This window comes from Panthera leo, chromosome B2, assembly GCF_018350215.1.
Source record: "Panthera leo isolate Ple1 chromosome B2, P.leo_Ple1_pat1.1, whole genome shotgun sequence".
In the NCBI taxonomy this organism is placed as follows: domain Eukaryota; kingdom Metazoa; phylum Chordata; class Mammalia; order Carnivora; family Felidae; genus Panthera; species Panthera leo.
This window is the reverse complement of record NC_056683.1, coordinates 99,051,992-99,079,525: the sequence shown is the minus strand read 5'-3', so window position 1 is coordinate 99,079,525 and position 27,534 is coordinate 99,051,992. Positions and strand designations below refer to the sequence as shown.

The 27,534-nt window shown below is 38.6% G+C and overlaps 1 protein-coding gene and 1 long non-coding RNA gene across 24 annotated transcripts in view; one reads left to right on the top strand and one right to left on the bottom strand.

Annotated features, from left to right (window-relative positions):
- CDK19 (cyclin dependent kinase 19) overlaps nucleotides 1–27,534 on the top strand; it is a 189,538-nt gene that overhangs the window by 147,848 nt on the left and 14,156 nt on the right. For all 23 annotated transcript variants that reach the window (XM_042939597.1, XM_042939584.1, XM_042939575.1 and 20 more), the window contains 8 exons: nucleotides 9,033–9,090; nucleotides 14,167–14,298; nucleotides 18,450–18,593; nucleotides 18,756–18,825; nucleotides 23,974–24,046; nucleotides 25,067–25,164; nucleotides 26,155–26,233; nucleotides 27,190–27,456. In XM_042939597.1, coding sequence (XP_042795531.1) covers nucleotides 9,033–9,090; nucleotides 14,167–14,298; nucleotides 18,450–18,593; nucleotides 18,756–18,825; nucleotides 23,974–24,046; nucleotides 25,067–25,164; nucleotides 26,155–26,233; nucleotides 27,190–27,456 — 921 coding nt within the window. The remainder of the gene's footprint in view (nucleotides 1–9,032; nucleotides 9,091–14,166; nucleotides 14,299–18,449; nucleotides 18,594–18,755; nucleotides 18,826–23,973; nucleotides 24,047–25,066; nucleotides 25,165–26,154; nucleotides 26,234–27,189; nucleotides 27,457–27,534) is intronic.
- Nucleotides 12,054–13,689, bottom strand: LOC122220275. The gene is made up of 2 exons (XR_006202765.1): nucleotides 13,516–13,689; nucleotides 12,054–12,237 (listed from the first exon to the last, which is right to left on the bottom strand). It is a non-coding gene; the product is annotated as an uncharacterized LOC122220275 (long non-coding RNA).

Sequence of the window (27,534 nt, the reverse complement as noted above, 5' to 3'; positions counted from 1 at the left end):
TGCAGATCTTCTGGGGGCCCTCGCCTACTCTCAGAGTGCAGGCCTGACAGTGCTCAAGAACTTCTCCAAGTCTGGTACACAAGTGACTTGTGCCCAAAGCAGAAGCATTGGGAACAGCAGGCCGGACTTCTGTTTGGTTTCCTTGTCTCTAGAATCATCAGTGCCTTATCATTCTGTCCTTCCTGATGCCCATTGTTCTCCCTCACAAGTCTCCAGTTCTCCAGGCAAGCGCCTGTCTCCGGCCTTTCCAGCTTCTCTTTCTCTTTGCCTACACTGCCCTTCCCTTATATTCCAGCAGCTTATTACGCTACTTTCTTCAGGTCTTATCCCAAGTGTTACCTTCTCAAGGAGACATTCTCTGAGCAATTTAAATAGCGCTTATTACTGTTGAAAATGACACCCTCCCAGCAGTGCATATCCTCATTCTTTGCTTTATTTTTTGTCTTTACAAAGACTATGTGGAACATTTACATACCTTACAAGGTGTAACAGTGGAGAGCCTGTCACTTACCCCAGTAACTGGAACATCACCCATAGCTTGCTTCTATTTATGCCTTTCCCCCCATCCCATCTTCCTGCCTTGTCAAGAATAACAAATATCCTAAGTTTTGAATCCATTATTTACTCCTTTTTGTTTGTTTGTTTATTTTGAGAGAGAGCACGAGTGGCAGAGAGGAAGAGGAGAGAGAGAGAGAGAGAGAGAGAGAGAGAGAGAGAGAGAGAATATCCCAATTTCTACTGTCCGCACAGAGCCCAAGGAGGAACTCGATCTCACAAACCATGAGATCGTGACTTGAGCTGAAATCAAGAGGCAGATGCTTAACTGACTGAGCCACCCAAGCATCCCTACATTATGCACTCCTTTTTAAAAATAGGTTTATCACATTTGTATGTGTGCCTAAATAGTATATTCTTAGCTTTGCTTGGTTTTAAGTTTTAAGAAAATGGCATTCTGCTGTATATAGTCTTCTAAACTTGCTTTTTTCACTCAGCATAATGCTGCTAAGATGCAAACATTTTTTTTTTACCTTTATTAGTAACCTCCAAATTTTCATTGCTGTTTTAAAATTCATTGTGTGCTTCTACCACAATTAATTTCTCCATTTTCCTGTTAGCTAGAAATTTGGGTTGTGTTCAGATTTTTTTTTTTTTTTTTTTTTTGACAACCTATGCTGCTAGGAACATTCTCTGGTGTGTCTAAAAATGGAATAACTGAGTCGAAGGGTATGCAATTGTTCAGGTTTGCAAGATGATGTCACATTGTTTTCCAAAGAAGTTGTACCAAGTTATTCTCTTAACAACAATGTTTTGGAGTTCCCCCTGACTTCCTACTCAGCAGTTCTTAATTTTTAACCAATATACTAGGTATAAAATGGTATCTCATTTTGATTTTAATTACATTTCCCTCTTTATTAATGAGATTGAACATCTTCATATGCTTAATGGTTAAATGTTTCTTATTTTGTAAATGCCCGTTTGGACATTTTGCCCATTTTCTATTAGGTTGTTTTTATATTGATTTGTGGGAGTTCTTTATTCTGGATACAGAATCTTTGTTGCTTATCTGTTGCAGACTTCTTCCATTTGTGCTTTGTCTTTTTCTTTTCTTTATTGTTGGTGGTTGAAAGTTATTTTAATAGCCAGATTTGTCAGTCTTCTCTTTCGTGATGATTTTTTATATCTCGTTTTAGAAATTCTTTCCTACCTGAGGGTCAGAAAGATATTAGCTATATTCTGCATCCCCCCCCGACACACACACAGTTTTAAAGTTTTGCTTTTCATGTTTAATTCCTTAATCTGCTCGAAACTGTTGTATGTCTGATATGAGACAAAGATTCATTTTATTTATTTTTTTCCCACTGGGATACCTGTTGTGCCAGCACGATTTATTGACTAGTTCCTTTTTTCTCCACTGATTCTGAAGTTGTTCTTCTCACAGCATCATGGTTCCTCCTGGGTTCTCCATTCTATCACATTGATCAGTTTCGTCTATCTCTGTACCAGTATCATACTGTCTTTACTATGGCTTTAAAATAAATCTTGGGAGCGCCTGCGTGGCTCAGTTGGTTAAGTGTCCTACTCTTAATTTTGGCTCAGGTCTTACGGTTTGGTTTGATCTCACGGTTCATGGGTTGGAGCCCTACGAGGCCTGCTTGGGATTCTGTCTCCCTCCCTCTTTCTCTGTCCTACCCACTGCTCTCTCTCTCTCTCTCAAAATAAATAAATAAACTTAAAAAAATAATAAAATAAATCTGGATGTCATGTCTTAAGCCAGATTCCCTGGATTTATAGATAAGAATGGAGAGAATTGATGTCTTTACTATATAGAGTCCTCTTATCTATAAACATGACTTCTTAATTTATTTGAGAGTTACTAATGTCATTTAAGATAAAGTTTCAAGATTTTCTGTATAAATATCTTCTACATCCTTTAGTGTATATATTCTTAGGTACCTTATAGTTGTTTTTTTTTTATTACTGTAGAAATGCTGCCTTTGAAAAATTTTATTTCCTACCCTTTTTTTTCTTTTGCTGGTATATAAAAATACAGCTGACTTTTTCATATTGTTCAGTTAGCCAAACATCTTACTAATCTCCCTTACTATTGCTAATAATTTGTCTGTAAATACTTTGTGTTTTTTATGTAAATAATTACATCATTTACAAATAACAATAATTTTGTTCCTGCCTCTCCAATTCATATCCCTTTAATTACTGTTTTATAGCACCAGACTTACAGTGCGATGTTGATTTTAGAAGTGGTAATGGTGGATATCACTGCATTATTCCCAATTTTAAAGGGAATCCTTCCAATGTTACTTCTTAGTTTTTGATATATACCCATTATCCGGTTAAGAGGGTAATTTTCTAGTCTAACTTGCTGAAAGATTTTATCATGAATGGGTATTAAATTTTATTAACTGCTTTTTTAGCCTCTGTCGAGATAATTATATCATCTTTCCTTTTTCATATGTTAATATGCTGAGGGACTTATGTAGGTTTTCTCATGTGAAGCCATCCTGGCATTCCTGTTAATGGATTTAGCTTAACAGTATTTTGTTTAATATATTTGCATCTGTACTCGTGAGTGAGGTTGGCCTGAAATTTTTTTCTTTCCCATACTTTGTCTGTTTTTGCTACCAAGATTATACTGTCCTTTCAAAGCTTATTGGGAGCATTCCCTCTTTTTCTGTTCTCTGCAAATGTTTGAATAAGATTGAATAACCTGTTCATTGAAAATTTGTGGAGAACTTGCATCTGTGGTCATTTGGGATTTGGTGTTTTCTTAGTAGGGAGATTTTTAAATATCGTTTCAATTTATTTAGCACTTATTGGTTTGTTAAGATTTCCTAATTCATCTTGAGTCAATTTGTAGGTTACATTTTCTCGACTTTGTCCATTTTGTATACATTTTAAGAGTAATCAGTATAAAGTTCTTTGTGGGGTTATCTTTCTCACTTCCATTGGCCCTAGATTTATGATCCTCCTTGTAATTTGTAATGTTTATTTGCACCTTCTATCCTCTCATAATAGTTGTCCTAGAGGCTTCATAAATCATGTCTCATTCATAGATTTCTGCCCTTACCTTTATCTTTTTACTTCTACTTTCTTTTGGTGTATTTTCTTGAGTTCCCCCCCCCCCCACCATCGCCACTCCCCTTAGCTTGGGTACATCATTATTTTCAGCCTTCCTTTTTTCCTAACATAAATATTTAAGGATTCTATAAATTTCCCTTGTAAATACTGCATTAGCTTCATTTCACGGGTTTTGATAGGTAATACTTACATTATTTCATTTCTGAGTATTTTTAATTTCTTCATAGATTCTCCTTTTACCTCTGAGTGATTTAGAGGAATTTTTTTTCCTATTAACGAAATAACATATTTTACTAAAAATAACTATTGGGGCACCTGGTTGGCTCCCTCAGTAGAGCATATGACTCTTGATTTCAGGGTTGTGAGCCTGACCCCTGTGTTGGGTGTGGAGATTACTTAAAAATAAAATCTTAAGGGGCACCTGGGTGGCTTAGTGGGTTAATAAGCATCTGACTTCAGCTCAGGTCATGATCTCCCAGTTCATGAGTTTGAGGCCTGCATTGGGCTGTGTGCTGACAGCTGAGAGCCTGGATCCTGTTTCAGATTCCCTCTCTCTCTCTCTCTCTCTCTCTCTCTCTCTCAATCTCTCTCTCTCCCCGCCCCCCACATGCACTCTGCACTCTGTCTCTTTCTAAAATAAACATTAAAAAAAAATTAATAAAATAATTAGTAAAATCTTTAAAAATATAACTATATTTAATAAAACAAAAATATTTAGTGAGAAACAACTAGTCAGCATACAACTGCACAACTCCTTTTTCTTCTAGACAACTGTTGGCTTCATAATGCAACAGAAATGCTTTATGTATACATCTCATTTTATCAGAGTATTAAAAACACATGTATACTCAAGGTTTGAGATTTAATTAACTTAATATTTTTTACTCTTTCATCAAGGATATTCTTTTTTTTTTTTTTTTTTTTTTTTTAAATTTTTTTTTTTTTCAACGTTTTTTTTTTTTTTATTTATTTTTGGGACAGAGAGAGACAGAGCATGAACGGGGGAGGGGCAGAGAGAGAGGGAGACACAGAATCGGAAACAGGCTCCAGGCTCTGAGCCATCAGCCCAGAGCCTGACGCGGGGCTCGAACTCACGGACCGCGAGATCATGACCTGGCTGAAGTCGGACGCTTAACCGACTGCGCCACCCAGGCGCCCCAAGGATATTCTTAATTAAGTTGCACTGTTTGTCCTATGGGGTAATGGCTGTGAAGAATACAGTGGCCACCAGTCTAAATGCTACTGCCTTGATTCTTTTTCTTTCTTTCTTTCTTTTTTTTAATTGAAGTATAGTTGACACACAATAGAAGTTGTTGTTGTTGTTGTTTTAGTTTATTTATTTTTGACAGAGAGAGAGAGAGAGAGAGAGAGAGACAGAGCATGAGTGGGGGAGGGTCAGAGAGAGACACACACACAGAATCCGAAGCAGGCTCAAGGCTCTGAGCTGTCAGCACAGAGCCCGATGCGGAGCTCGAACCTGTGAACCCTGAGATCATGACCCAAGCCGAAGTCGGATGCTTAACCGACTGAGCCACCCACAATAGAACTATTTTTACATTTCCAAATATATGGAGTTTTAAATTTATACTTTGGTGATTGACTCTTAACTTCATTGCATTGTAGTCAGAGAACATAGACTGTTTGATTGCAATTCCTTGAAATTTCTTGAGACTTGCTAGTATGTGATCAGCATTTGTAAACGTTCCATGTGTCTTTGAGAAAAATGTGTATTCTCTAATTATTGAATAAAAAGTTGTGTATATGCCCACTAGATGAACCTTGTTAACTGTGTCTTCTGGATGGTCTATATCTTAACATTATCATTGTTCTCTTCCTTCCCTGAAGTTATATCAACTTTTGCTTTATATATATTTCAAGTCCATGGCAAGTTTAGGAATGTTGCCTCTTCCTGGTGAATTGAACCTTGTATCATTATATAGTGACCATCTGTATTCCCAATAATGCTTTTATCTTAAAAGCTATTCCATCTGACATTACTAATAGTTGATCTAACTCTTAGCAGTTTGCCTGATACACCTTTTAATAGCCTTTTATTTCAGGTTTTATGGCCCTTGTGCTTAGGTGGATCTCTCGTAAATAGTGTAGGAATGGATTTTGTTTCTAATTCAAAATGGAAATAATCTGCTTTTAGCAGGAAACTGTTTTGTTTTAGTCCTTAGGCCTAAATTAAGAAGTTTTTCCTCCAGAGAGAGTTTTCTTTTGCTTCTACTGGTAGTATCTAGGTTTATTTTAGTCCATTTGAGAGTCTTAGCTGACTTTGTGGTCGCAGGCTCAGCTTTCTTACTTTGCTGGTGGCCCATGATTCAGTATCCCCATTGAAGTGTTGTTGGCATCTGTTCTTAGGCCCATCCTGACTTTCCTTTAGTCTCTAGCCACAAGGATACATTATTTGGGCCGGCACTTGGAGTTGTAGATAATCCCTGACCTCTTGTGAGATCAGGGAATCCTTTAAGGGAGGTTTCTTATGCAGCATATGGTTCTGTAATGGCAGGGTCCCCTAGAGCACCTAGTCGGCCATAATATCAGGTGTGGAAATCTCTTGTATTCTCCTTGGTTTCTTTTCCAATATCTGATATAGTGTACATTTGTTTATTTATTGCCCTTCTGTTCCCACTAGAATGTAAGCTCCATGAGGGCAAGGATTTTTCTTGGATGGATTTTTACTGCTGCATCTCTAGCATCTAGCCTGATACATAGAATATGCTTAATCAATATTTGTTGAATGCATGACTATGGAGGGTGGAGAGGGTGGTATAAAAAAGCAATCCCAAGTCTTGAACTTTTACCTTAAAATGCTCTTATATGTTCCCCCATGACCATTGTCACAATTTAGGGTGCCCTTACTTTTCCCTAGACTATTGGTTTCTGTCTCTGCTTTGTGATCCATCCACCCTTTCCAATTCAGCCTTCACATTGCTACCAGTTTTTTTCCTAAATATGAATCTGATTATCTCACCGTCCTGTCTTGGCTTAGCCTATAGGATCAATTCCAGTTTCTTTAATGTGGCATTTTGTTCCCAATGTAGTTTCCAGTCTTATTTTTTTTTTTAATTATTTATTTTTGAGACAGAGACAGAGACACAGCATGAACGGGGGAGGGTCAGAGAGAGAGGGAGACACAGAATCTGAAACAGGCTCCAGGCTCTGAGCTGCCAGCACAGAGCCCGACGCGGGGCTCGAACTCACGGACCGCGAGATCATGAGCTGAGCCGAAGTCAGACGCTTAACTGACTGAGCCACCCAGGTGCCCCTTTCCAGCATCCTATGCTCTAGTGCAGGTTCTCCCAGTATGCCACGTCTCTATTTGTATGTGACTGTGCCCTTACTTACAGAGTTCTCAGAGCCTGAAAAGTCATTCTTTCATTTAGGCCCATCAGAATCTTAGTCATCCTTCATTCATCCAAAGTCTTTTTCCTAAAGTCTATCCTGATATTCACTGAGAAGAATCATTCATTCCTGACATTTTCTTTTGCTGTTTTGGTACTTTTCATAACCTGCCTTGTATTCTAAAAAGCAGTTTGTCTTTCTTTCCTTATTAGATTTTTGAAGCTCTTTGAAGTCTTGAGCTTCATGTTTTATTTCTCTTTATTTCCTGAAGGTCTGCAGTATAGTGTTTTATCTATAATGGATCTTTGATAAATCATTATCAAACTTGAATCTTGAAGCTCTGGGTTTCGACTGATGCTATTTTCTCTTTCTGCTGCGATAAACTAATTTTGTCTTGTGTCTTCAGTCATCATACTCCAGTGACAATAATTTTCAAATCCTCTTCTGAATAGTATGACTTAGGGATCTCACATTGTTCCCCCTCCCTAACCAGTACCTCTCATAACTGTTCCACAATAAAGGCACCATCATTCTTTTAGTTGCAGAAACTCAAAACCTTGCTGAAATTTGTATCACCCTTTGTCTTAGTCTTCTGACTTCAACTAGTCACAAAGTCCTGTTAATTTCTCCTTTAAAATGTTACTCAGCTCCATAACTCCCTCTCCATTTCAGCTTAGAAAGCCTTGGACAAAGCCTTTATTATCTTATACCTAGTTCTGATAGCTCCCCCTCTCCTGGGATCTCACAGCCTGCCATTTAAAGATCAGATTACTTCACCTGGCATTTAAGACTATCCAGAGTCTAGGTTAATTTTGCTACCCCCAACATGGGTCCTCTGGTTTCTGTCCAGAGTTCTGTCTGGGTTACTGTCTCCTAAGCCTACCTTGTTCATAGCCTTTTCACCTCCTCCACTGCCCTTGTCCTTCTTCTACCCTGACATGCCAGTTCCTGTTCATTTTTCAGGATCTGTATAATGGACACCACCCTTGCCTCACCTCCAATGAACATTTCCCTCAACAGTGGAAACTCTAGTTGTCACTTCCTCCTTTGAACTTTTTTTTTTTTTTTTTAGTGCTAATTGTTTTCATTGAAACTTAAAAAAGAGCCAGCAAATTGGAAGGGATCTAAAAGTAATCTGGTTTAACCTCTAACCCAAGACGTCAGTCCTTTCTATAACTCACACGTAGCATTAGCTTCTAATATTATACAAAGCTTCTGTTTTTTTCTTTCTACTTATGTAAAGAGCATCTGGAGGCTAGGGATTTAATTCATCATGTGCTTGTTTTTCCTCTTGATTGTCAATATGTTTTTTGTCCCTAAGACACAAAAATATGTTCATTGATTGAATAAATGAATCCGAAATTTTCTCTCTTGATAGTTTACAGAGGAGACTGACTTGCCCAAAAGCCTATTTCCATAGTTCTCTGTTTCCAAATATCTACAAATGAGGATGACTTAAAAGCAATGGATACATTTGCAATCTGTTCTTTTCTTTATACAGTTCTGTATTAGCCTTGATTTTTATTTTCCTACATCTTGAAATTATATTTGGAATTTTGCACTTTTGCATGAACTACAGCTGAAATGCATATGGATATGAATGGAGTCTGTTGAATGTTGATCATGTTTTCCTATAGTAGTTAAGAAATATTTAGCAAGGAATATTTCATTGAATTCATTTAAATGAAGGTAATTATACTGTGATTTGAAATTTTACAAAACACTTTTCAACCACAAAAACTGTTTCTTGTGGGCAGCAAGTGGACAGTTATAATATGTGTAGGTTTTTAAAAAAAACACATCACTTGTGACTGCTGTGGGGTAAACAGAAATGATAGCTTCAACTTCTTTGTAATTATTTGTATAATTTTGAAAATAAATGTTTTCAAAGCAAAGATGTTTATAGAAGGTTAGTGCTAACTTCAAGTATGTCAAATGCTTTAACTATATAGAGGGTATTTAATATTGTATTATGGTTTTGATGAAAATACAGAAGTGATATTTTCATATTTTAAGAACTTTTCTCCATTTTAGAGCATGTCAAAAGAATAAACATAGTAATTTGAATGCTCTATTTTTATTCCTAGAAACCAGCAAATATCCTAGTAATGGGAGAAGGTCCTGAAAGGGGGAGAGTCAAAATAGGTAGGTAATTATTTCTCAAATGATTTATGAAGAAACTGAAATGACTGCAAAGATGGTTTCCCCTTTTTAAGACTCTTATTTAAGCAGTTAATTTTAAAATGACTTCCTCGTCATGTTTTTAGAAAATATGTCGGGAGGTGTAGGTAGATAGTTGCTAAAACTCCTCAGGTTTCTTCCCCAAATAAGCTGAGGCAAGCAAGCCCACAAAAATTTCATTCTCATACAGTACCCAAGCACGTGTTTGTGCCGTGGTTGCTCTCCTGCACAGCTGCCCTAAATGTCATCTTATAAGTCTTGCTTTTGTCTCAGCTTCACCAGTGTTCTTTCCCTGAAGGCATCTCTCCCACCTGACCTAACACACGCACATCTTCCCACATACCTTGCCCCCGCCCCCTGCATGCCCGTGCCAGGTACCAACATATTTTTTCCAAATGAAATATACATGTTTATAAACCCTCTTATGTGGTGGTCTTAGATTAAGGCACCCACAGGAGTCCTTCCCATTTATTAAGATTCCCTTTGCAACCCTGAAGATCGTTCTAGAAGAAATTGGCATCATTTATACCTCTGACGTATTTGGGAAGAGAATGAGGTGAAGAAATGCTTCATTCTAATTTTTTTTTGTAATAGAAATTGCATTTATTAAATGTTCCAATGGTTTTCAGAAGGATTTTAAAATAAATATTGTTTCATCAACCTGCTTTCTTTGCTGTTAGGATATGTCATGCTAGGGGTGATGCAGAATTGTGCTAACTTGACCTATTGCACATCCATTCTGTCCTACTACACCCAAGCGTCCTCCTCGGTTGGTTATAAACCAAATTTGGTTGGTTATAAACCAAATTCCTTTCCTTTCAACCTCTATGCTAAGTTTACTGAGATTCAGAGTCATAAAAAATGTTGTTGATGGTCACTAAGAACCAAGTAGCTGCTTTCCTTCCCCCCCACTTCCGTTTTGCTTCCCTCCCCACCCCTCTCTACCACTCCTCACTTTTTTCTGTTTCACGCTCACACTCTTTTCCTTATAGGCATTTGAGGATCTACTTTTTGCTAGACATTGGTGAAAGGGAAAGGGTGGTAAAGGGCAGTCCCTCCCTGTGACAGACAGTGAAATAATTAGTTTACTACCCTGTGTCATAAATGCTTTCATATGTTCCCTCACTTTTTACAACCACCCTGTAAGGTGGATGTTCCAGAGAAGGAGAGCTGACTTTAGAGAGGTTGTGGCTTACTCAGCCTCTCAAGTCCAAAGTCTCTTTCCCTACAAATGTTGCTGCCCAGCCATATCAAAGCTGTCTGCTGTACCCTCACTGACCACTTTTTGTCAGCACAGTGCTGCCTTTGAAACGGTCTCAGAGAAAGAGTGACTGTCCCCTCCCGAGTCCTACCTATGTGGGGTCCCCCTAGCTTCTAAATAGCTTCCCATTGTACTTAAACTCTCACACTGCAGTGTCTCCACTGTCTGCTTCCCCAGTTTCTCCTCTTCACCTTTAAACCTTCATAATCCTTTTCCAATTCTAAAATAAATCTTCTCGTATCCATTTCGTTTTCTTTACTATTCATTCAATTTCCCCTCCTTGTTCCTCTACTGCTAGAACATACGATGTTCACCCACTGGTTCCACTCACCCTAATCTGTCCTCTAATTCTGTCCCTCTATCGAAACTGCTCTCCAAAAAGGTCACCTATGACCTCTGTCTCATCAGATCTAGTGGCCTGTATTTAGTCATGGTTTTTCTTTATTGCCTTAGTCATTTGTTCTTCTGACCAGTCTGGCCTTGAGACTGTCTTTTTCCTTGGTCTACGTGACATCACATAATTCTGTTTTTCTACTTACCACTTTTGCTCTTACTTCTGCATTTTATTTATTATTGGCTTCTACTCCTGTTAACCTTGTCAGATGCCCAAGGAGGCCGGGGCGTGGCCTCCCTCTACAATTGCTACTTTAAGGAATTGATGAGTGTGGCCTAAAAATCTTGGATTCTGTAAAAATCATTCTAAGATCTGAATCTCATTCTCTTCTCTCCCCCTAGCCAGAATCTTTACCTTAATTTGGATGTGCTGCTGGCAACCTCTGCTCCATTGTTTCAAACCAAATTCATCATTGTCATCTTGTACTCTCCCCTCGTTTGTACCAGCCATCCCCTCTATCCTGGTCCCTCGCACTTGCTGTCTTCCTCTTACTACTCCCAGATATCTCTAGTACTCCTCACCCGAAATTCTGTATTCTAGCCGGGCCAGTTGGTTACCCTACCGTTCAGAGTTTTAGGATTGTAATTCTATTCACCATTTGGAATACAATCAGGGTTAAAAGTAAGCAAGAAGTAATACCAGCAGTCTAGAAAACAATTTAGTTGATTAAATTGCTTTTAATTTTTGTGGTAATAGCACATTACTTTTTAAACCTTAGTAATGCTCTGATGCCTGTGCTTAACACTTTAACACAGTCCTTTTTTAAAATTTTTTTTTTTAACGTTTATTTTTGAGACAGACAGAGACAGAGCATGAATGGGGGAGGGGCAGAGAGAGAGGGAGACACAGAATCGGAAGCAGGCTTCAGGCTCTGAGCCATCAGCCCAGAGCCTGACGCGGGGCTCGAACTCACGGACTGCGAGATCGTGACCTGAGCCGAAGTCAGACGCCCAACCGACTGAGCCACCCAGGCGCCCCACACAGTCCTTTTTTGAGTGAAAAGAAAAGCACAGTCAAATGAGAAATGCATCGCGCCCTTCCCTGTGCCTAAGCCTCCCCCTCCCCAGCAACCTGAAGACTTCAGGTCTTACCTGAAATGCTTCCTGCCCCTTTTACTGTTCAGTGATTCACCCTTGAGAATCCAGCTCAAGTTCCATGTTCAATTTGGCCCACTTCCACAAATGTTTACCAGTGTTCCACATAGAGCCATGAAGGAGATACATGCCCTCCCCTCATAGGACTTAGAGTCTAATAGAAGCCAGTGATAACTCACCTTTAGTCTTACAGCACTTCTGTTTTTATCTACTCTGTGTATTTTGTCACCTCACCTTCATGTCAGTTCCTTGGTGGTAGACACCATGGTTTTCCTGCTTTTCTTCATCTGATACTGTCTCATTAGCATTCACACCAGAATTTTATCACTGCAATCTGTTGAATGGAACGGTTTCACTCATACCTAATTTTAGGAAAACAACTGTTAGGAATGTTTAGGTTAGTTACCTTTTGTCTACATTGGTGATTATTTGAGAAATGGTTTGAAACTCCTTTAAAGTTCAAATAATAGACAGGAATTATTTTTAAGAATGTTTATGGTTTCCTTTGGACTTGATTTCATCTGACATTGAATAGATGAGGCTTATATAAAACTAAGAAGGTAGGGAATAAAGGGAGAAATACTGGCTTCAGCTTTTACTTAAAAATAACATACTTTTCAATGGGTGAAACATTTCATCACATTACTTTGCCATCAGCAACAATCAGCATGTATTAAATACATAAAGCAGTGCTTTGAAGTAGGCGTAATATTGGTAGAAAGATTTTGAATGTCTTTGCTATGGAGGAAATTTAGTTAGGAAACAGTAGGCATCAGCACAGGCTTCCTTGGATAGCCTTATTTTTTATGACCTGTGTTCTCCAAAGCATTCTCAGAAAGCCTTGTAAAATATTCAAATTCTAAAGGAACAAAATCGCTGTAAATTAAAATTTTAATGTATGTTTATAGCATGTAGTTTTAGATTAAATGATTAAACAGTACATTAAACCTTAATGTGCTATTACATAGTTCATTGGGACCACTTATACAGTCAAAATATACTGCAAAATATACTGTGTACATTACATATTTCAAATTACGGAGGTTTTTCATTCTTGTGATTTGACCTCTGTGATATGTGATTGTTATATGTATAATCTATTGGATGTCAGATCAATGATCAAGAATATAGCTGCTAAGTTATAACATGGTTTGTTTGAATACTAGCATTTTTACTGCTATCCCTGTGACCTTGGGAAAGTCACTTAACTGCCTTGGACTTTAGATTCTTCATCTCAGAAGTGGGGAACAAAATACTTATTAAACCAGCATGAGGATTAGATGAAGAGATACATGATATATGTGAAAACCATCTGTAATTCTGAAGTACTTGATAAATGAAAGGTATTTGTTATTTATTAAATCTTAAGAAAATTAGATAGTCTCAAGGACTTATTATATGGTAGATTGTTTTTTTAATTTTATTTTTAAGTAATCTCTACACCCAGCCTGGGGATCAAATTCACAACCCCAAGATCAAGAGTCACATGCTCTCCCGACTGAGCCAGCCAGACACCCAGGAACTTATTATAGTAATAAATATTCTTTTTACTACTTGTGTATACCTCTAATATTTAACTCAGTTAGCTTTGGCATAGACCTTTGTTACACCCTGAATTATAACAAATTATAACAAATTACCTCGTACATATTGTATACATTTTCCTGGAAACATGTATATGATGTGCTGGTAATTATCCAACAATGGCTCCCTGGGTGGAAAAAATCCCCAGTGTGTATGTAGCGTTTGTTGTTTTCTATGATGTAAATATTCCCATGGTAGCCAATTTCAAGTCGCATGACATCACTCAACTCAGTGTTGGGGAGAAATGTGTACAAACTGGCTCTCATGCATCCACGAGCCAATTCCAGCTCACGCCACACTCAGATGTAGTCAGTGTTTAGATGCAGAGGCGTCCAGAGGTCATAATTAACCATGGAAATTTTTAGACTGTTTCAGTTTAAAAAAATATTTAAGAATATTATGTCTCTGAAAGCCAGGGATCTGAAGTCAGACCTGGATTCTAATTATGACTCTGTATTTACTAGCTCTGTGGCCTTGGGCAAGTCAGAATATCTTTAGGCCTCAGTTTCTTTATCAGTAAAATAGGCACGATAATAATATCTACTCAGAAGGGGGGATCTGGTGCCTGGTCCAGACCCCTGGTTGAAAAGGAATAAAAGGATTGCTTTATAAAGTTATTGTCTTCAATAGTGGCTGTTGTCATCAACCTTGCATGGTTCTAGTAGCATGCCAGACTGAGTTTTATATTAACTTATTTCATTTTTTAGCGGACATGGGTTTTGCCAGATTGTTCAATTCTCCTCTAAAGCCACTAGCAGATTTGGATCCAGTAGTTGTGACTTTTTGGTATCGGGCTCCAGAACTTCTGCTTGGTGCAAGACATTATACAAAGGCCATTGGTAAGTTAGTCTAAAATGATTTACTATCTTAGCATCAAATTATCATAAATACCAAATGGTATAATAATTATGAAGCTGCTTTGTAAAAACCGCTTTATATCTCTTTGTAAAAGTCCTATTGTCGTCTGTATTCCTGCATTTTATATTCTGGTAGATTAGGATTTTTAACCGTGTAGGAGAATATGGTTCTTGTAAAAGGAGAAAACATTTTCTTTTAGAGAATAGAGTTATCTGATCCTGTTGAATTGCCATGGAAATGATAACATACAAGTTTTATTTTGCACTTACCTACCATCGATCAGAAGAACTGGAGAGATTTCTAGAATTGTTTTCTCCACAAAAAGAAAAACAGAAAACAAGAATAGTGTGGTGTTGGCAAAAGGCCCTTCTACTGGGGGAAAGTCAGTCCGTCCGTCCTTTCCTAAACAAGAAGTAACGTGACTAATTTTTCTCTCCCACCATGACGCTGATCAGAGTAGCAGTTTCTCCATTACAGGAGGAAATAAGAGTCTGGGTAGGTTAGCTGTGCTCAGCCTCTTGCCATTTTGCCAAGAGAAAAAATGGAGTAAGAAAACCTGTTATAAACACACTCTCTGTAGGATTTAAAGTCTGCTCCAGAACAGACAAGGGTTTTGCTACCTGATGACTACAGTGTCCTCTCTGGGCCCAGCTACGAATTGAGGGAGTCAGGAAGAGGGAGCTGTACTCAAACCTAGAGATTTCTCGAAAAGAGGTGAAAAGAGAAGAGGTGGGTAGTACTGTCACTATGATGGGCTAGTTCTATAAGGTGCCGAAATCTCCCGCATGTATTTCTTGAAATTTTCCTTGTGTGGAATTTTCTGTTTACTGGTATTAGACTGATACCAGTTTTGACTACATTTAGCTGCATTTGTTGAGTTCTATTTAATAAAGGCACCAAAAATACGAAATTATTAAAAACAGATGAGCACAAACCTTTCTCTGTTAAACTTCTGAAAAACCTGGTAACATGCAAAGAACTACAAAGGAAGCTCCCATGTTGGAAAAGATTCGATAGATAACTAACCTATACGTGGGTAAAAGGAGAAACAAAAAATAAAATATAGTGATGTCCTCATTTATCAGGTCTGATTTCTGCAAAACTGAGACGCCGAGCGTATATATACTTTGTCCAGGTATGGTGACGCTAGCAAGGGGCTGGAATCTTGTAATACTTTGTAAATATTGCCGAAAGATTTTGTTCAATTAGTGAAAAATCCCGTGAGTGTTTGACAGTAGAGGAGTCTGATACCGACCTTAGACCCTTCCACCAGCAGCTGAGCCCACAGTGAGGCTGCGTTCAGAGGCTACCGAGGCCACGCTCTCAGCCACGGACAGGGTCAGCTGTCTGTGAAAAATTCAGAACTGCACAAGCAGACGGAAGGAATAGAGGGCTCTCAGAATGAGGGGTTAAAATCAGAACCTGACTCTACTTACATTCCAGTGAGTGATTTTTACTGAGGAGCTGTGTCTTTGAAACTTTGAGAATTGCGTTTGCTTTTTCTCTTGGATCTCTCAATCCAGAGCAGTAAAGTCTCTTAGACAATCTCAGAAGGCACCGGGGGATAGCAGGAGACTGAAGAGACGCCAGAGAAAGAGGCATGTTAGTTGAGCAGCACCAGGTTGGTGCCTCAGCACAGAACTGATGATGAGATAACCCAGAACACAGGGCAGCAAGTAGGGGATGTGCTAACAGTAGAAATCGACATGCGCTGGGCTCTTACCAAGCTCACAGTCTAGATCTACAAGGGAGATTTCCAGTAAGAAAAGGCAGATTCAGCCAAAACCTTCTGTTAAACTAAGTGACTTCCCACCAAAGCCTGTCCCACTCTCAGAGATTCTGATAGAGCCAATCTGTGGCAGTAAGTCCCATATGTAGTATGTGCCATTAAATGGTTCTGTTGCACATGGTCCACACACTTTGACAGCCCGGACGTTGAGAAGCACAGTTCTATGAATATTTTCTGACTAGCTCTTCTACCATTGAAATAAAACTAGATATCTTTTGGGGAAGTAAAGCTAACTGAGTATGAATTAGAAATCCACTATATTTCCTATTTCCTCAGGGTAAGGACAACTGAAATTAAGTTTAAATCAGTTTACAACTTACAGATAAAGATAAAAATATAATCGCTGATTTTTAATTTTAGTTAAGTTGCAGTTATCCCTTCTGGATAGACACTAGGAAAGAAGACCCAGAAAAAGAATATTCCCCAAATAAGTTATTTTTAGGCTTGAAATATATTCCTAGCAGACATTATAAATATATAGAATAAATACATAGCCATTCACTTATTCTTACTCTTCTCTATAGCTGGTTCATGTCAGAAATGAGTATTATTTCTATTCAGAGCATATAAAAAAAAAAAGAGTTCGGTGATTTGATATCAGTGAAGTTTTATGGAGTGACATTTAGGGGGGCTGGGGAATGACAGCGTGTGTGTGTGTGTGTGTGTGTGTGTGTGTGTGTGTGTGTGTGTGAAGGGAGGGAAGGAAGGAGGGAGGAACAGTCTTGAGATCTGAGAGCTGAGAAATGGGTATAGATGATACAGGAACCAGATAACCATTTAAAATTAGAGGCTAATATGAGGCAAGAAACCCTAAAATTTAACATTACCTGCTACTCTGAGGTTCCTTCTCTTAGCAGTTCTCAGGAGATCTAGATCCTGGCTCCTGTCCTTTAAATGGAAGGCAGACCAGAAATTGGCATGACCAGAAACATGCAGTACTAGTCCCAGCCGACTGCATAGTAGAGGCAGCCAGCAGGAAGAGAGATAGGACTATCAGAGGCAGCTCTGTCAGAGGCAAGAGTGACAACAACATGATGTGGGAGAGAGAAAAGAATTTAATAGTAGACACTGAAGAGTTATTACTCTACTCTTTCATGATGGATGCTTATGATGATGATGACCCTTCTGAGTCATTAAGAAAGAGTAAATGATATTTTATAACCTCTTTAGATGGCAGGTAATGGTGTGATAAAAAAATGGGTATTGAAGGGATATGTTTCCATTATCCAAAAGGCTAACTTATGTGAAAGGAAACTGTTCCTGAATGGAGTGAGACATTACACTATGTTTTTTTTTTTTCATTTAGCAATTTGTTTTATGAAATAACATACCAATGTTAATTCTAGCTAATGGCTATAATTAGACTTTTTCCTTAATTAGCTTGTCTACAGAATGTGATTCCCACATTTAGTAGGCTACTAAACACTGTGCTTTTCTATCCTATACTGTGGTCTGTGCATTATTATTTTAAAAAAAAAATACGACATAGTATTTATTTAAGTGGGCAAGTGTGCATATATATATCTTATAAAAATTCACTTATACATTTGGCAAAGCATTGCAAATATAATATTATAGTCTTAGAATCTAAATTACAATTTTTCAATGTGTAAAATCCAAATAGAATAATCTAAAACTGGTGATTTGAAATGGTTAGTAAAACTTTTAAAGATGCCTAACTTTCTCCTGGAATATTGGAGCAATGGAACAGCTTAATCCAAGTGATTATGTTCAAATAACTTCTCTCCTGATGTCATGTTGTACCCATATATACTTGTATTTATTAGCTTCTAGACCTTACAATTTGTTGGAAAAACTGAAGTTGGTAGTCTTTCAAACAAAAGTTAAGTTTTTTGCAAATCATTTATATGGTCTGTCCTGTTTGTCTAGACTCCTAAATCAGAAATTATGCTCTATCATTATGCAGTTAATTGACTAAAGGAATGAATCACTATATACCTGATGATGATATTGTCTTAGTCTACCAGGTCATGAATTTTATACCCTGTATTAGATTATCAGTTGAATGCTTCGCTGACTACATTGTTAATAGTGGTTAGAAAGGCTTTGCCTAAATGTAAATTCCTTGCTTGCTAAATTGAGTTTCCCAAGTGTATCTTCATTAGGAAATTTACAAGTAAATGTTTTTTATTTGGCTTTCAATCTGTTACATGATGAAACAGCTATTTCATGTCATATATATGTTTTCTTAATATAGTTATCATACTTTGTATATTTCATCACTGAAAAGTATTTTTACATGTAGGTTATGATTATACCTAAGAGTTATAACCCAAGAAATATAATAAATGTGTGCAAACACTTCTTCTTCTTCTTTCATAGATATATGGGCAATAGGTTGCATATTTGCTGAATTGTTGACTTCAGAACCTATTTTTCACTGTCGTCAGGAAGATATAAAAACAAGCAATCCCTTTCATCATGATCAACTAGATCGGATATTTAGTGTCATGGGGTTTCCTGCAGGTAATTTATTTTTCTTCTCAAAATAATATTTGAGTCATATTTCAAAATAATTCCTTTTCAAAAGCATATTTTGAGTATTTTTATGTATATTTTTAAGCTAAAATAGATTTTTGATAGAAGTAACATTATTTTCTATAACAATATTTGATATTTTTTTGTAAGATAAAGATTGGGAAGATATTAGAAAGATGCCAGAATACCCTACACTTCAGAAAGACTTTAGAAGAACAACGTAAGTAATTTCATATTAAATATAAGTAGTAACTTCACTGGGAATATTTAAATTAATCCTTTAAAAAACAGATATAGATTAGTATTTAAACCAGAAATTTAGATTTTAATGTATTAATTATGCTTATGATTTAAAGAAGATTTTCCAGATGTTGCTAACATACATGTTAGGCTTAGGCTGTAGTATTTTATAAACTTTTAAGAATCTTAAGGGTCAGTATCATGTTTAAATGTGTCTCCTGTTTTAGCATGATGAGGGCTCAGTTCAAGGCTACAACTGTGATTTGATCTTTATCTGAATAATGACTAGTGACTGAAATGCTGGGTGAGGCAACCAGGAAGGACAACAGAAGGAAGGCCACATGGCCTGGAAGCAGGGTAAAACACACTGGTGGGAATGTGTATATTGAGTAGGAGGGAGAGAATAAAGGTGACAGAGTGCGAGGAGTTTGTTACAAATGCACACACCTAGAGGAAGAGGTTTTCTTCTGGGCGACTTAACAGGAAATGTCAAGACAGGATAGCTTGTAGGAACAAAAGCAGACATGACAAAGAGAAGGAGGGAATGGCACTTGTCATTTTTGGCCCCTCTTTTACACAGTCCTTGGTGGGGTCTTTTTCCTGTCTCTCTCTCTTAAAGATGGCACTGGTATTACTCAAGGTTCTGTCTTGGGCTGTCTTTTCACTCTGGACATTGTCCCGGGCAGTCTCTCTGATCTTATTGGCCACAGTTTACCATCGATGATGCTAATAATTCCCAGTTTATGCATCTGACTCAGATCTCTTCTCCAAATTTCAGACCCATTTGTCTAATTGCCTCATGGAATCCCAACCTGAAATTTCTATAAATACGTTAAGTTAAAGGTCCAAAACTGAACTCATCATCTATCCTCCCATACCTTCCTCCCGCTGTATTTCCAATCTTAGGAAACGACTCCATGATTCACCCAGTTGTTCAAGCCCAAGACCTGACATATCCCTGATCCTTCTTTTATCGCCTTCTCTTCCATGTTACCCTGTAGGATCCAAAAAACTAGTAAATCTAGTCAGTTCTTTGTATTTCTCTCCATCTACTCTGCCACTATTACAGTCTAGACCTCTCTCTCTCTCTCGCTTAGGATCCTGCAGTGGCCTCCCAAGTGGTATTTCTACCTCCAGTCTTTATTCCAACTCACTGTCTATACCACAGTCATTGCCCAAAGCAAATTTGATCATGTTGGTCTCCTCGCTGCTCTCAATTCACTATTGCTCTCACTTCCTTAGTATGGCTTACAGAGCTCTGGCTTCTACATCACCAAATTCATCTCCTACACAACTGTCCACTTTGTATTCTACAGCCTAGACAGCATGAATTTCTTTAAGAAGCTTGAAAACCCAGAGCTTTTTTTTGACCTCTGGGTTTTTACACATGCTGTTTCTTCAGTCTAGGATGTACTTTACTCCCACTCATTTCCTCAGATTAACTCCTATTTTTCCTTTCTACTTGTCCTTTAGGTCTTGCCTTGGGCATTACTTGCCTGCTGAGGCCTCCCTTGACCTTCTAGGTCTGAGTCACGTACTCCTCTCTTGCATCCTGGGCTGTTTCTCTCAGCACTGATGACTTTGCACTACAGTTACCTTTTTTTAAAAAAAAAATTTTGAGAGAGAGAGAGAGAAAGAGAATATCCCAAGCAGACTCCATACTCAGCACAGAACCCAATGTGAGGCTTGATTCCATGACCTGAGCTGAAATCAAGAGTGGGACACTCAACTGACTGAGCCACCCAGGTGCCCCTACAGTTAGCTTTTGAATACTTATCTGCCTTCCCTCTAGATAGTATGGGTTATATCTTTCTTATCCATCATTACATGTATACCCAGGGCCTGGTACATAGTACATGCTCAGTAGTTACTGTCAAATGGACATTATATGAAAGTGGTTCAAGTAATTGAAGACATGCTAATAATATAAAAGATGGAGAATATTAATGTCGGCAGTGAACACTTATTGTTTAAAGACCAAAGGAAAATTTTCACATAAAATTACAGTGTTTACAGTAACTAGAAATAAAAGGAGAGCTTTAAAAGATAAATGAAACTCAGAAAAGTCATAGGAAAAGCTCAGCAATAAGAGCCCATATGTCTTAAGCAAACAATTGTACCCCCATGAAAGCAGCTACTAATATATAAGATGAAAGGAGTTTATTAAAAATTAGCTAGATCTAGGGGCGCCTGGGTGGCTCAGTTGTTTAAGTGTCTGACTTTGCCTCAGGTCATGATCTCGTGGTTCATGGGTTCGAGCCCCATGTCAGGCTCTTGCTTCCTGGATTCTGTCTCTCTGCCCCTCCCCGACTCATACTCTGTCTCTGTCTCTCTCTCTCTCTCAAAAATAAATAAAACATTAAAAAAAATTTTTTAATTAGCTAAATCTAATGTAGTAGTACATACAAGCCACTGAAGTAAAATAGTATTTAAAAATTCCAGGGGCACCTGGATGGCTCAGTCGGTTGAGCAACTGACTTCGGCTTAGGTCATGATCTCACGGTCCGTGGGTTTGAGCCCCGCGTCAGGCTTTGTGTCTGAGTCCAGCTCTGAGTCCAGCCCAGAGCCTGGAGCCTGCTTCGGATTCTGTGTCTCCCTCTCCCTCTGTTCCTCCCCTGCTCGTTCTCTGTCTCTCAAAAATAAATAAACATTAAAAAAAATTTTTTTTCCAGAAAAAATTATCTCAAATAAAGGAAAAATAACTTGTTTTCATTATATCAGATGAAAAGAACCAAAAAAATTACTCTTAAAGTGAATCAGGAAGAATAGTGATAGAAGTTTCTGTAATCTTTCTAAAGTGTCAGCTTTTATTAGCTAAGTAGAAGGCAACGTGAAAATAGGATTAAAAGGAAATCTACAAGTTGACTTTAAATTGAATGTTACAATAAGCACAGTCTGATCTTATGATAGAAACAAATAACTTAGAATCTGGAGTTAACCCAGAGAAATCAATGATTCGACACAAAGACCAAAGACATGTATGTAGACAAACTACATTTCTGCATAAACTTTAAAATCTCTTCCCATTAATTAATTTAGTGGTTACCTTGCTAATAAAAATGTTCCTAGTATTGGAGGAAAAATTTTTTTTTTAATTTTTTTTAAGATTTTATTTTTAAGCAATCTCTATACCCAATATGGGACTCAAACTTATAACTCTGAGATCAAGAGTTGCGTGCTCTACTGACTGAGCCAGCCAGGAGCCCCGAAAAAATTTTATATATACATGGCAAAGATTTTGTTTTATTATTTTTATTCTTTTAATTTTTATTTATTTTTGAGAGAGAGAGAGAGAGTTCAAGTGGGGAGGGGGCAGAGAGAGAGGGAGACACAGAATCTGAAGCAGGCCCCAGGCTCTGAGCTGTCAGCACAGAGCCTGACGCGGGGCTCGAACCCACGAACCGTGAGATCATGACCTGAGCCCAAGTCAGACACTAACTGACTGAGCCACCCAGGCTCACATGGCAAAGATTTTAAAAATGAACATACCTAGGGCTGGCAAGAGTATGATAAAATGGGCCCTCTTCCTTGTATGCCACTGGTGAGAAAAATGTTTCTCAAACTTTAATGTACCTACAGATCACCTGGAGACCTTGTTAAAAACACAGATTCTGATTCTGAATTTGGGATAGGGCCTGAGAATCTATATTTCTAATGTGGGCTCTCGGGGCCCATGCTGCTGATCTGAGGGCCAGGTTCATGTAGCAAGGTTTTAGAGCACATAAAACTGGCTTTGAAATGCACATACTCTTTGACCTAATAAACCCAAGAATTTATCCTGTGGAAGCAATCAGAGCAGCCACAGGTAGCTAACCAAGTGTTTATTATGTGTCAGGTGTGGTGCTAAGCCCTTACCTGCATTTTCTCATATGGTCCCCACAACACTCTATAAGAGAGGTATAATTGTAATCTTTAGTTTTCAGATGAGGAAGCTAAGGCTTTCATAAGGGTTAACTAACTGCCCAAGGTCACACAACTGGTAAGTGACTGAGTCAGGGTCTGAAAGGGATCTCTGTTTCCCACCTATGTGCAGTATTGTTTCCCTACCATGTGGACCCGATTAACCTACAAAGACCTGTATTTAACTATTGTGAAACAAACAACATCAGTAACACTAGGAATATACATATATAACCACTGCAAATGAGTAGTTTAGAGAGCACTGAACAAGGAAAAGTGTTTATGAAACAATATTAATTGAAAAGAGGACAATTTGTATAGTGTGATCCCAATTTTATAAAAACAAAACAAAACAGAAATCCCTCTGTGTCTGTGTCATGTATATAAAAGCATAGCAAGAATGTCAAAGGAAAATTAGCAAAATCTTGGCAGTGTTTTTTTGTTTGTTTTAATCATTGAGTGGCTTGATTACGAGTGATTTCAGTTTTTTTCTTTATACTTTTCTATATTCTCTAAATTTTCTACCATGAACATATATGTTACTTATTTTTTGACCTTTTTAAGTGTGAAATATTTCATATATAGGAAAGAACATATATTCTGAATTTGTATTTGTCATTCCACATTTTTCATTATAGTTTTGCTACAGGTGTTATGTATTCCAAATAAATTATTGCTCAGTTTAATATATCTTTTATCTTCATATAAATTATATTACAGTTTGTATTTTCTTTTGTAGTTTGCTTTCTTTTATTTCCCACTCAATCTCTGTATTCATTTTAACTATTGTTCAATATTCCATTCTGTGAATATTTTGTGTTGTTTACAGTTTTTTCTATTACAGGAATGCTAAGAACATTCTTGTTCACACATCCTGTGATACACATGCACAAAAGAATCTCTTAGAGTATGTACCTAGGAAGGGAATTGCTAGGTTATAGGTTGTTCACATTTTCAGCTCTAGTGGTTAATGTGTAATTATTTTCCAAAGAGATTGTAACAATAGAAACTCTTACATACCGTGTTTAACAATTCCCACTGCACACATTTACCAATATTTGGTTACGTATTCTTTCACTAATCATTGAAAAGACAATGGCCTAAACACGTACCTTATAGGAAAACCAATCTGGGAGCTTTATTGTGTAAACTGTACTTCAATAATAAACATTATTTGAAAAAAAAGTGTGAGTGTTTCCAGTGATGTGTGATTATTATGTTCTTGCAGGTATGCCAACAGTAGCCTCATAAAGTACATGGAGAAACACAAGGTCAAGCCTGACAGCAAAGTGTTCCTCTTGGTAGGTGCCTCTCTGCCAGATGGGGAAGTTGGGTCCATAGCACAGACCCATCTTGTCTCATTCATGGAATTGTCCTAGCTATCCTCCTTCCTTCCTTCCTTCCTTTCTTTCTTTCTTTCTTTCTTTCTTTCTTTCTTTCTTTCTTTCTTTCTTTCTTCCTTTCTTGAGTATATGCATGCATGCACACACACACATGCATATGCGTGAGCCCAGAAGGGGCAGAGAATCTTAAGAATCTTAAGCAGGCTCCATACACAGCAGGGAGCCCCATACAGAGCTTGATCCCACAACCATGAGATCAGGACCTGAGTTGAAATCAAGACTCTGGAAGCTTACTTAACTGACTGAGCCACCTAGGTGCCCCAAACTGGTGATTTTTCTTTTTAAGTTTATTTATTTATGGGGGGGGGGGGTGCAGAGAGACAGGGAGACAGACAACCCCAAGCAGGGTCTTAGCAGTCAGTGCAGAGCCCTGTGTGGGGCTTGAACCCATGAACTTCAAGATCATGACCTGAGCCGAAATCAAGAATTGGTCACTCAACAAACTGAGCCCCCCAAGGCACCTCCCACATTTTTTTAAGTAGGCTCCACACCCAGCATGGTGTTCATGAGGTCATGAGTTCAAGCCCTGAGCGGAGATCAAGAGTCAGATGCTTAACCGACTGAGCCACCCAGGCACCCCTCCTCCTTTTTAGAAAGAAAAGAAATTGGTGGATGCTAAGGCAACATCAAATAGTTTTCTTTTGAGATGTCACTCTTGACTTCCAGACTTATTTTTTTCCAATTTTTCTGATTTATCAGCAGAAAAAAAAAATGACATAGCAAAAGGGCTTTAACGCTAATGATTTCTACCAATTTTACATAAATGTATGTAGTGTGCCAATTGCTCCATACTAATCTGTGGTGAGCTGTACGAAATGGCATTTGATATTAATCCTGCTAGACATTAATACAAAAGCCAAAACATTGATTTATAAACAACCTTTCCATGTGCTATCGATTTCTTATGTGTTACTTTAGCTTCAGAAACTCCTTACTATGGATCCAACCAAGAGAATTACCTCGGAGCAAGCTCTACAGGATCCCTATTTTCAGGAGGACCCCTTGCCAACGTTAGAGTATGTATGCTACATTTTCCGTGTCCTTTGCTCCGGGTTGAGGATGTCAGACGGTGACTAAAGTAAGAGAAGCACTTGTTCCTATAGGGTTACTGAAGTTTTCCATTAATCCTACCTTGGAGAAGAACTTCTGGAGAGAAAGGGACTATATTCTGAAACAGGCAGCGCTCTAGAGAGGTGTGAATGAAAACAGGTGTTTTAGGAATGACCATCATTCAGTGTTACAGGGAAAACTACAACTGAGAACAGGTGGGATGTTTATAGTCAGGCAGATGAGTTTAAACCAACTCAGTAGGGAACTGCGAAATTTAAAAGTCTGTGCATCCACTGTGCTACCAAAACCCCTGCATTTCCCATCCTTGTTATACCCATATGCTTGTATTTATTAGAGATGTGGCTTTTCTTGAAGAAAAAAAAAGTATTTTCATTGTTGAGGCAATTACAAATTCAGTTATTGTTTAGTAGTAATTGAGTTTGTGTGGAGAAACCTCTACATCATATACGTCAACTAATGGCAATTAAGATTTATTATTGAAAGCGGTAATTAGTATAAGACTTAGACAACAAATTCTTGTTTTGTTTTGTTTTTAAGTTTTAGAGAGAGAGCGCACAAGTAAGGGAGAGGGGCAGAGGCAGAGAGAGGGAGAGAGAGAGAGAGAGAGAGAGAGAGAGAGGAAGAATGTTAAGCAGGCTCCATGGTCAGTGTGGAGCCAGACTCAGGGCTCTATCCCGTGACACTGGGATCAGGACCCGAGCTGAAATCAAGAGTCTGACATTCAACCGACTGTGCCACCCAGATACCCCCCAAAATTCTTTTTTTATTTGCTTAAATTAAGTTGTCTTGGGAGACATTCAGCAAACAGTAGCTATTGATGATGAGTAGGCAATATGTTAAGGAAAAAAAAGTGGAATTTTAAATTAACAAGGTCAATGATACTGTGGATTTTAGGTCCTGATATGTATTCTTTTTTTAAAAAAATGATTTTTTAGTGTGTTTGCTGGCTGCCAGATTCCATACCCCAAACGAGAATTCCTTAATGAAGATGAACCTGAAGAGAAAGGTGACAAGGTATAAGCTACGCGGTACACTTCTATTTCCAGGGAGTAAGGGAGGCAAAAAGAGAATTTAGGGAAGTACAATTTAATGATTCCTATGTATTTGGCTGCCTTCTATTTTAATTATGTGGTTACTTTATTGTAGATGTACTTTGCAATTTGAAATATCATGAGTTTACAGATGAATGAACTTCTGATTTGTTTTATAGCCTATTTTATTCCCCGATCCTTAATGGTTGTGTTTTGTTTGTTCAGTGTCATCACCATGGCTTGATTCAGGCTTCCTTCAAAGCACCATTCTGTTCTTTGCTCCTAATTGGCTAGATCAGGCCCTCCCCATATCCCTCCACTCTTCCAAAATCATGATCGAGAAGACTATTAACAGCAGTTTTATTTATTTATTTGTTAAGGTTTATTCATTTATTTTGGGGGAGAGCGCCCAAGTAAGCAGGGGAGGGGCAGAGAGAGGGAGACAGAGAAATCCCAAACTGGCTCTGCTTACTTACGCTGACTGCGCAGAGCGGGAGGCAGGGTTTGATCTCACGAACCCTGAGATCATGATCTGAGCCAAAACCAAGAGTGGGAGGCCTAACACTAAGCCACCCAGGCACCCACAGCTGTTTTAATGAATGCAGAACTCTCCTGTGTGCCCTATGTGCTCTCCAGTGGCTGATGTGGAGGACCACTGTGCAATGTAAATGAACTTTACAGAATGAATCCCGTTCAGGACTCAGTGCTCTGACCTTTGGGGATGCTGTATTCCCGCCTCCCCCCCCCCCCCCCCCCCACCAACGGTCTGCTTCCTTTTCTGGTCTTGGCAGTCACTTTGGTGTCCCCGTAGGTCGCTCCTCAGGTTGGCGGGCCGTCCCCAGGTTGGCGGGCCGTCGCGGGTGCCCATCAAGTAAATGACAGCACTGTCCTGTTGATTTAGTACCATACCAAGTTTGCCTTTTTTCTTTTTCTTACAAGAACCAGCAGCAGCAGCAGAACCAACATCAGCAGCCCGCAGCTCCCCCGCAGCAGGCAGCAGCGCCCCCGCAGGCGCCCCCGCCGCAGCAGAACAGCACCCAGACCAACGGGACCGCGGGCGGGGCCGGGGCGGGCGCTGGGGGTGCGGGCGCCGGGCTGCAGCACAGTCAGGACTCGGGCCTCAATCAGGTGCCTCCGAACAAGAAGCCCCGCCTCGCGCCCTCGGGCGCCAACTCCGGCGGGCCCGTTATGCCGGCAGATTATCAGGTACTGCGCTGAATTTGTTCTTGTTCACGCTCAAACAAGAAATGGGAAGTGGATTTTGTAATAGACCCTCTTAGAATT